Below are 10,794 nucleotides of genomic sequence, written 5' to 3'. Positions count from 1 at the left end.
GTTTCAATGGTGAAAACTGCAGACTAATCTAATTGAAATAGTAAATGAGGGTTGGATTAGTGTAGTCAAGCAACAAGTATTTAATGACTTGAATTCCAAGACAGCTGGAACATAAAATAAATACTTTATTACCCCAGAGAGGAGGCACACAAGAAATACCTAAACTAAAAACCTCTTCAGGCAAACACGCTGAAGACATTACCAGTATTCATTCTGTGATGAACAAAACAAAGATCATTACTGGTATTCTTAATTATGTGTGCTACATCAATGTCCCAGTAACCCTTATTGGAAACAACCAATACAATTTCCAAAGTAGCCTAAGTGCAGACTTGAGAATTACTAACAAAGATTTAAACAATATTTTTATATTAGGCGCCGGTTCCTATGCATTAATATGACCATGCAGTTTTCGTTGTTGCGGTTACATAAAACAGCAGACAACGGACAAACTATAAGCAGCATCATTTTTTTAGTCGTTTTGATCTTCTGGCATTTTCCTCATTTCTCTCGTGGGTCATTAAATGGTGATTGAGGCTCGTCAATTGCCTAAAGGTTTTTCCACAGTAACCACAGTGGAAAGGTTTCTCCCCAGTGTGGATGCTGAGATGGCTTTTGAGATTCCCTTTCTGTGAGAACCCTTTCCCACACATTGTACATACATGGGCTTGGGCTACATGGGCTTGGGCTTTCTTTCCTGTATGGACACGAGAATGAATCTTTAAAGCTGAAGATTTACCAAATGTAATCCCGCACAATGTACATGTGGTATTTGACTTCTGCGAGGGCACTGGAGGGATACACTTGTGTGTTTTATCTCTACTGCTCTGCCCACATATTTGGCATAAGTCCGATTTGTGGGTCTTCATATGGAGTGTTAGATTACGTTTGTGGAAGAATGTCTCGTCACATATTTTACAAGTGAACTGGTCTTTGTCAGTATTGTTGGTAGTTTGTAAATGCACTGTATTATATGTACTGCATGTTTCTCTATAAAGGTCTGTATCATTCTCTGAATTCACTGGCAGAGATTGCGGTTGATTTTGTGTAGGTTCACCTACAATGGTGCCTGACAGTTCCTTTTTGCTTCCTTTTATAAACTGTGTATTGGCGGGATCATCCTCATCAATGGGAATGACATGGGTACTACTATGTTCTTCCATGGCTCCATCAATTGTCAACGATTCTTCAGGAAGACCAACTGCTGCCACAAACTGGTCGACTGACAAAACCCCAACGCTGTCATCAACGAATGGCTCCTCTGTTCTTCGGCTCGTACACTCGTCTAATAAACACAAAAAAATACTGACACATTAAAATCACATTATTCTGATAAGAGCGCACAGTACACAAATTACCTCATGTCAATCTGAATATCCCTTATTTCTCTTACCTGATACATTCAGTTTGTGCGTTTCCTTTTGGCAGCTGGTTGCAATCTCCACTTCACAATCCTCCTCTTTCAACTCCTCTTTAATGATGACTTCTTCTGAAGACTGCTCCATTGACTGCATCTATAAGGTTACATGCAGATCGTATTACAGTGTATTCATCAGCATTTCAATTTGGAGTTTGTTCATGTAAACAGTTGTTTCAGGTGCACTTGTCTAGAAACCTTCAATAATAAGGCTATCAAATTGTACAACAACAGAAGCAACCATCACTCTCCCCAATTATTCCTTCCCTCTGGAACTTTCTCCATGGAGATTCTCCAGGCACCAACACTGGACTCTTTCAAGTCCGCACTGAAGAGACACTTGTTCACTCGGACTTTAGGCAAATCATTTGTTTATTTTTGTTGATGTAAATCGTCCTTGGGTTTTTGAAAGGCACTATATAAATTCAAGTTATTAATAATTATGTATATCTGATCACTTCCTGCTGTAATATTTGGAAATTAGATTTGTAATACACATGTATTCTTTAGATGATAGATTGAGCAATTGTCTGAAATGCATGGTACATGTTAAGGTAGGGTAAGTGATATTTTTTGGTTAAAACAAAAAGTATTGTTAAAAGGTTAAAAAGCACTATATTCTGATAGTAATCATTGCTATAGAGTGTTTGTTCAGTAACAGGAGTCTCCCCGTCTATCCAGCTCTTTAATAAACAGAAAATACATTTTCGGTAGGTGTCAAAATCTCAGCCAATCAGGAGAAAGTACCAATTTTTAAGCTTCATTTTTATAGTGTTCCAGTTCCAATTTTGCCTGCTCATTTCTTAGCGTCATCACTTCCAATTTCACTTGTTTAATCTATATCCTGATTGAGTTCTCTATCCTGATTGGATAAAATTGGAAATGAAACTGAAACGAAAATGCATTTTCTGTTTTATAAAGAGCTGGAGAGACAAGGAGACTCCTTTTACTGAACAAACACTCTATAGCAATGAGTACTATCAGAATATAGAGCTATTTAACAATTATTTTAACCAAAGAAAATCACTTACCCTACCTTTAAGAATGCAGAAGTAACTAAAACGTAAAAACCCTGATTCATTAAGTATTCACAGAATGTGTATGCGTTTTGCCCTACAATATAACACAATGCCACAGCTTATTGGACACAGCTAATCTTCACACAGATTATTTGAAGATAATCACCTCCTGCTGTTTACAATCACCCATGTGCCACCTGTCTGTGATCAATTTATACTACGAATTAAAATGTATACAATAAATGAGCAGTTTTTACATTCTGATCCACACTAATATAAGTAGTCTGGGTGATATTTTATGTTGGTGCATGTACAGATGATTTTATGGAGCCAGAATAGATGTTTTTAATGTAATGCGAAATATGAGAAGGCTAAATGGTTGGATGCAAACAACCAATTGTAATTTAAGCAGAATATATCAGGAACACCTTGGGCTATCTGGAATTTATTGTTTAGTTCAGTCACATAAGCGGCTTCGATTCTCACCTCTGAACATTGTGTTGTGACATCTTTCCACAAATTCATACACCAATCCTTTCCATAGATCCCTTCTATGGTGGGAGGTCGATCCACTGCAGAAAAGACAGTTATTGCACACATGAATGATCATCATTAACGCCCCAGAGACAGACAGACAGACAGACTGTGGCAACATTGATGCAAAACAGCATGCGCTTGCTGTTCGCAGCAAATAGTACGCAATCATACCAGGATCAGCTCCATCTTTAAACATGTCTCCTGCTTGCACGCCGACGCTGCGGAAATGTTTAGCGGGTTTGAGGACGTCGCTTCTTTTACCCAAGGCCGCCAGTTCGCACTCCAAGATCTGCACATTTTCACAAAGCCTGGCATTATCCAGAAGAACTCGAGCTAATTCCGACCGCAGTCCAGTTAGATCATCGTCCACGAGTTTGCAAACTCGAGTCATCATCACCTCCATGATGGAGGATAACTTTGTGTGAATAGGAAGGTGGTTCGTCATAACTGATGTACCCGCTCCACTGTAGCGACAGACACATAACAAATAGTATCTAAATGGACGTCGTGCTAAATTAGATACAAAGTAACGGTAGCGCCGCGGTCAGCTATAGTGTAGCGACAAAGGGACAGGGGGGGGGGCGCCCCAATTTGTGCTCGGCCGTACGACGGCATCGTTCGCGCGTCAAAAGCAGCCGATCTGCAAACTCACATGAAGTCGCATTGGCTACGCGTCGTGGGCTTGTAGATCGGCCACTTTTCACCGGGCGACGCAGTCGTACGGCGAAGTATACATGTTGGTTTATATCATGGGTGGGGATAAGAAAGCGATGACTTACGTCACTTCCAGGAGACGCAGGAACCCAGATCGTGATGTTATATTATGGCGATCGCCCCCCAGCGTCTGCTTCTTTACAGTTCAGGTCTGCTCTAGGGAGCGCAAGGTCTCTCGTGACATGAGGTTGTTGTTATGTTTGTGGGTTGTCATGGTTTCGGACATGGTTGTATATGGCCAGGACGCATGAGTCACATAGTCAGGATAGCTTTAGCCGAGACAAGCTTTGGTCCATAGCGTCAGAGATAGAGTCAAGACAGCGTTAAAGATGCCCGTCGAAAGGAGTGGACACAGGGCATCAGTGCCGAGCTCCTCCTAACTTTATCATACATGATTATTAAACTGTTAACTTTTTTTTTTTTTAAGAAAGCGTCTTGTTTTTCTAATGGTATTGCTTTTCCAAAGTGAAAGTTTCTCTAGTTGAACATTAGCACAACTATACATTTACCCCTTTTACCATTTACATGATAGTGTTATGATACAGGCTATATCATACCATCTGAAGATAGTGCAGGCACATCCGTGGCCCAGGTGCAAGACAAGCCGTAATATCACAAGAAGAAGAGTCTCAGTCTGCACACTGGAAATGCTGAAAAAAGCTCTGCTGTATTTTATTGCTGGCAACATTCATCAGGACATATACAGACATATATCATACCATCTACCCTATATCATTCCATCTTAAAAGATGTTATGTCAATTTAATAAGAAATACATACATATTCACTGGAGACTTGACCAAACTTTTCACACTTTATCAATTACTTTAAGTCATATTTTTTACTCCCTTTAAATTAGTTTTGGAGGATAGAATATAGTGGACAGAGACTACTTCCAGTCATATTGCAATATTCCTTAGGAACGTTCACCAATTTCTGGCACAGAGCCCCGTCATATCTTATCCAGTGTAATGGTAAATGTATACCATGATAAATGGGGTAACAACTGCAGAAAAATACAATGCATCCACTTATTTGACTGAACCTGTGGGTTTCATTGGGAGGTTTAGCCAAGACAAGTTTTCAGCAATGTCCACTACTCTGGATATATCTTCAAATGTCCATGACCTATTGACTGAACCTCACCCGCAAATAACTTTTAATTATTTCCCTGTTATTTTAATAGGGATTATTCTATTTTAAATTTACCCAAAGAAGGCCCAAGTTTCAATGGTGAAAAGTAAAACTGGAGTAAGTGAGCCTGTTTAGTGTGTTCAAGTATTTAATGACTACTTGAATTCCAGTACAACAGGAACTTAAAATAATGAAATACCTAAACTAAACTAATTTAAACTCGGGCATACATACTGAAGATAAGTGCAGACATGAGAACTACAATTATTACATAAAATGAAAGCAATATGTTAGGCACTTAAGCATTAAAATGGCTATGCAGCCTAAAATGTATTACCTCAAAACAGCTATAAACGAGACCACAGGCAACATTCTTTTGTTCTAGTTTTTACATCTCCCCAATTTGGTCGTTTCCAATTGCCCCCCCTGGTTGTATAGTCGCTGTCACTGCCTGCCAACCAACCACCACTGCTTACTCAAAGACCCAACAAAACACAATATGCGCTAAAAAAATACAGAACACGTTAAAATGACATGATTCATATACTGTAAGAGCACTGTACATTGAAACTCATGTGAATATTACCTGATATATTCTGTTCTGTCTTTGCAGCTGGTTGATATCTTCACTTAACAACATAATCCAACCCTACACACCAATTAGTCGCAAGCGATTTACAGTAGATGCTATAAATGCTATCTGGCATGCCAGATAGCATTTATAGCATCTATGTTGCTTGTGGCTACACACCAATCCTTTGCAAGGATTCCTTGTATGATGGCAGGTGGTTTCACTGCAGAAAAGACAGATAACATCACATAATGATCATCATAACATCCCACACAGTCACAGTGACTTTGCTCAAAACAATCTGTGCTTATATTATCTTTGTTGTTGCTATTGTTGTCTACATTCATTATCTTTTGTTGTTCTGTCTTTGACAGTCTGGCAAAACATTCAATCTCTGTAGCAGATATATCACTGTCACCCAGGTGGAAAGACGGTGCCCTGTCTGAATAGGACTCACACATTTCATATGCTGGTTCACCTGGAAAGACACAAACAAATATTGTTGTAAAACAGTGTCAGGCTGGCTAATAAAACAATAACAACAACTATATAATCACACGTACAACATGCCATCACAGCCCGACACTGACAGAGAGAGAGAGAGAGAGAGAGAGAGAGAGAGAGAGACAGAGAGACAGAGAGACAGACAGACAGACAGACAGACACACACAGAAAGAGAGCATTCTCAAGGATTTACTGAGAATGCTGATTAAATGTAATGTTGGTCAATTTCTATTTTCTCTTACCACTCTGGCGATCATGGGAAGCAGCGGAGTGAGAGGTTCTTAATGGGAAGCTGTGAGTAAGTAACACAAACATTTCTTCCCTTAATGAGTAAATAATTGCAGACCACTAGTCCAGACCACAAGTAAAATGCACCGAGCTACACGACAACAGCCTGCGGCCACGCGGACCCAAATAAACGTAACACCACGTACGCCACTTCCGCAAGACGCAGGAACTCAACTCTAGAAAAAGACACCAAGGATTCGTCGGTGACGTCTCAAATAAACGCCATCTAGCAGAAGTGCTAATTTCGTAGCACAACCCCTTTGCCTGAAAACAATACGTACTTTCAACTTTTAAAGAGTGTACAAAACTCGCGTAAGCTTCAGTTGAAAATACGCAAATTTCAAGATCATACAAGAACAAACAACCACGTAACGTTATGAATTAAAACTACTGGCTAATCACGTGATTAATTCTGACGTGAGTGACTTAACCTTGGTATTACAGTCAGCTGCGGCGAATGAAAACATTTTCCGGGGTCGCTTACCGAGGAGAATTACTTTCAAAGGTTTCTTGTTATACAAAGTGCAAAGCCGCCGTTTATCACAGTGCAGTTCTCTGGCCGACTCGAGTAGCACCGCCACAGCTTGTCAACATGCAGGAGAAGGACTTCTCGCCGCTGACGCCCAACATCGTCAGGGCGCTCAACGACAAACTGTACGAGAAAAGGAAAGTCGCTGCCTTGGAGATAGAGAAGCTGGTGCGCGAGTTCGTGGCCCAGAACAACTCCACTCAGATCAGACATGTCATCCAGATCCTGGCCGCGGAGTTCGCCCTGTCCCAGCACCCTCACAGCCGCAAAGGGGGTCTCATCGGGCTGGCCGCCTGCTCCATCGCCCTCGGCAAAGACTCAGGTCTGTATCTGAAGGAGCTGATCGAGCCCGTGCTCACGTGTTTCAATGACTCTGACAGCCGCCTGCGCTATTACGCCTGCGAGGCCCTCTACAATATAGTTAAGGTGGCCAGAGGGGCCGTTCTGCCGCACTTCAATCTTCTTTTTGACGGGCTCAGCAAGCTGGCTGCGGACCCTGACCCTAATGTGAAAAGTGGATCTGAACTCCTGGACAGACTGCTGAAGGACATAGTGACAGAAAGTAACAAGTTTGATTTGGTGGCATTTGTGCCCTTGTTGAGAGAGAGAATATATTCCAACAATCAGTATGCTCGTCAGTTCATTATTTCCTGGATACTGGTCCTGGAGTCTGTGCCCGGCATCAACCTCTTGGACTACCTCCCCGAGATCCTCGACGGACTGTTCCAGATCCTGGGCGACAACAGCAAAGAGATCCGCCGGACGTGCGAGGTGGTTCTGGGAGAGTTTCTGAAGGAGATCAAGAAAACGCCTTCCAGCGTGAAATTTGCGGAGATGGCCAATATCCTGGTCATCCACTGTCAGGTTGCAGATGAGACCAAACTCACCAATGACCTCATCCAGTTGACAGCTATGACCTGGATGAGAGAGTTTATCCAGTTGGCAGGCAGGGCGGTGCTTCCCTACTCCTCTGGCATCCTCACCGCGGTGCTGCCCTGCCTCTCATACGATGACAGGAAGAAGAGCACCAAAGAAGCAGCCAGTGCGTGTAACCACAGCCTGATGAAGCTAGTCACCCCCGAGGATGACGAGGAGGAGGTGGCCACGAGAGACACGGAATCACCTCCCAGGGAAGACGGCCTGCCCAAGACAGAAGGCGACGGCAATGATATGCTCAGTGCGTCACAGGAGTCTGTTGGCTTAAGCAATATCAGCTTCTTCACCCCAGCGACCGCTGACCGGCCCCAGGTGACGCTGGACCTGGACGGTATCGTTCAGGTCCTGGACCGCCACCTTCGTGATGTCTCCACCGGCATGATGACCCGCATCGCTGTGCTGAAATGGCTCTACCACCTCTACATCAAGACGCCACGTAAGATGTTCCGTCACACAGACGGCCTGTTTCCTATGCTGCTGAAAACGTTGTCTGACGAGTCCGACGAGGTCATACTGAAGGATCTGGAGGTGTTGGCCGAGATAGCATCATCGCCAGCCGGTCAGTCGGATCCAGCAGGCTCCTGTGACAACATCGATAACAAGCAGGTGCTCAAAGTGCCAAAGCTAGGGCAGCCGCCCGGTTCCAAAACAACTGACACATCCCCCTCTACTCCGAGTATGAACTCGTACTTCTACAAGTTCATGATTAATCTTCTGAAGCGCTTCAGCCTGGAGAGGAAGTTGCTGGAGAATAGAGGGGCATTCATCATCAGGCAGTTGTGCTTGCTGCTCCACGCGGAGAACATCTTCCATTCCATGGCCGACATCCTGCTGAAGGAGGAGGACCTCAAGTTCGCCTCCACCATGGTCCAGACACTAAACACCATCCTGCTCACCTCCGCCGAGCTCTTCCAGCTACGCAACCAGCTCAAAGACCTGCGCTCGCAAGAGAGTTGTTCACTGTTTTGCTGCTTGTATCGGTCCTGGTGCCACAACCCTGTGGCCACCGTGTCACTCTGTTTCCTCACGCAGAACTATAAACATGCATATGATCTCATCCAGAAGTTTGGAGACCTGGAGGTGACTGTGGACTTCCTGATGGAAGTGGACAAGCTGGTCCAGCTCATCGAGAGCCCCATATTCACCTATCTGCGTCTCCAGCTCCTAGACGTGGAGAACAACCCCTACCTGATCAAAGCCCTGTACGGCCTGTTGATGCTACTGCCGCAGAGCCAGGCCTTCCAGCTGCTCTCGCACCGTCTGCGTTGTGTCCCCAATCCAGAGCTCATGAGGACTATTGATGAGTCCAAGTACATGGAATCTAAACAGCAGGGCAACAGTGTCTTCACCCCAGCGAGCGCTGACCGGCACCAGGTGACGTCTGATCTGGACGGCCCTGGACGCCCGATCCGGTCCCCTCACGCCCAGATAGACTACAACGATCTCCTCCAGCACTTTGATCGGGTCCAGAGCAAGCACCTGGAAGTCCGACACCTGCGCTCTGGGCGCGCCACAGACCACCCCGACAGGAAGTTGATGTGACTTCGTTTTCTTTTTGTGCCACAGTGACCTCTGACCATTGAGAACAGCTAGAAGAGCATTAAAGAAGGAAGGTTAGTGTTTGAGAAGGCAGAAAAGTATGAAGACAAAAATGTATTTAAAAAATGAGACTTATGATTTATTTTAAGTTTGGGAAATCTTAAAGATTAAAGAAGAAGCTTAAAGAAGCCATAAGGATTCAATTATATGGTGAATGTTGGTTAACAGATCAGCACTACAATACACATTTCTGATCTGGTGTTCATCATGAGAGTGAGCTCACATGGTTAGAGACAGTTAAATATTCTCCAACACATTCTTGTACTCAAGGCTAAAGGCAGTATACAACTTTTATCTAGAGATGTTGTGAGTACACATGGACTTTTGTGCAATTTTAATTGCTGATGGGGATCTCGTCACTCTTGTTACCATTTATGCCGCCGGCATAACTCATCATTTTGCGCTGTATCTGCCTGGAGCAGTCTATATTCACAATATGAACAATGCTTCAAGTAAAGTTGAATTACATCTCAGTATTACGCTCCGTACTAGGTCTTTTACAATTTCATCTTAATCTGCACTTGTAATAGTGGGCTGTCTTGAACTACCGGTATATGAATAGATGGCCTAATCAAATATTAGCACTGATAATGTAATGTACACAGCTGAAATGTAATCTAATTATCTCTGTCAAAACATTATCTTTTATGATAATATTATAAAAGAGAAGATCTATTATTTCTATGTCGATGTCATTTGAATAAGGCCTTGTTAGCCACATTTTAATTGTCAACCCAGTAAGGCATGAATGATTTTGCTTGTGTTTTGGTGATAATGCCTCATAGTACTGTCCTTTAACCACTTACCCTGGCATCCCTACTTTGAGCATGTCATAGGTAGAAATGGTCACATTTCTTTAGAAAATTATTGAATATTAAATACAAAAATAGCAGATCTACAAGATCACAACGTGTCGCATCAGGACGCGTTTTGAGCTTGTAGATCGTCTATTAGAATAGCCAAAGATTATAAAAAGACCTTGAGTGGTTAAAGCTTGTTTGTCAGAAATGTCACCTACGTGACACCACGTATCCTTTCCATGTGTTGATTCCATTGTTTTCCTGACTTGTGATTATTTTCCACAAATTTACATTCCCTTTCTTTTCTTTTTTCTTTTAATTACTGTGCCTGTGTCTGTGTCACATTATTAAGGAAGACCAGCACTTTTGTGATACCCGTGTGAAATCCAATAAAATTGATCATGTTAAAAAAAAATACTACTTAGTTGGTATGATCGTGTAACTTTGTGTAGGCAAATGAAAATGTAGTTAATGCTGAAAATGGAAAACAGATATATAATATCTTTTAATATATAATATTAATATACTACTGGTGATAATTCTACGTTTTATTTCTTCATTACTTTGTTACCTCAAACACAATTTAGTCTAAAGGTTTCTGTTGAGAAAACACTTCACACACCTAGAATAAAAGCTTACGTGCAAGTGTGTAGGCAAACAAGTGCACATCAATAATGACCGCACACTGCCGAACTGCACGACACAGGAGTAGATTTATTGAAGGAAAAGCAACTCCTGTGCCGTGC

The 10,794-nt window shown here is 42.6% G+C and overlaps 2 protein-coding genes across 2 annotated transcripts; one reads left to right on the top strand and one right to left on the bottom strand.

Annotated features, from left to right (window-relative positions):
• Positions 1–107: 107 nt before the first annotated feature.
• LOC308099195 (uncharacterized protein) lies at positions 108–3,707 on the bottom strand. Its single transcript, XM_080447837.1, has 4 exons — positions 3,145–3,707; positions 2,923–3,008; positions 1,394–1,514; positions 108–1,285 (listed from the first exon to the last, which is right to left on the bottom strand). Exons 1-4 carry the CDS (start codon positions 3,416–3,418, stop codon positions 465–467), a joined length of 1,302 nt encoding a protein of 433 aa, XP_080303963.1. The 5' UTR covers positions 3,419–3,707; the 3' UTR covers positions 108–464.
• A 2,940-nt stretch (positions 3,708–6,647) lies between these two features.
• vac14 (vac14 homolog) lies at positions 6,648–10,446 on the top strand. The gene has a single exon (XM_080447829.1). It carries the CDS (start codon positions 6,777–6,779, stop codon positions 9,189–9,191), a length of 2,415 nt encoding a protein of 804 aa, XP_080303955.1. The 5' UTR covers positions 6,648–6,776; the 3' UTR covers positions 9,192–10,446.
• The last annotated feature ends 348 nt before the right edge of the window (positions 10,447–10,794 follow it).

The sequence above is a fragment of the Gymnoscopelus braueri genome (genome assembly GCF_963280865.1).
Source record: "Gymnoscopelus braueri genome assembly, chromosome: 13".
NCBI lineage: Eukaryota > Metazoa > Chordata > Actinopteri > Myctophiformes > Myctophidae > Gymnoscopelus > Gymnoscopelus braueri.
The sequence above is the reverse complement of the archived record's forward strand: the minus strand, read 5'-3'. Positions and strand labels throughout refer to the sequence as shown.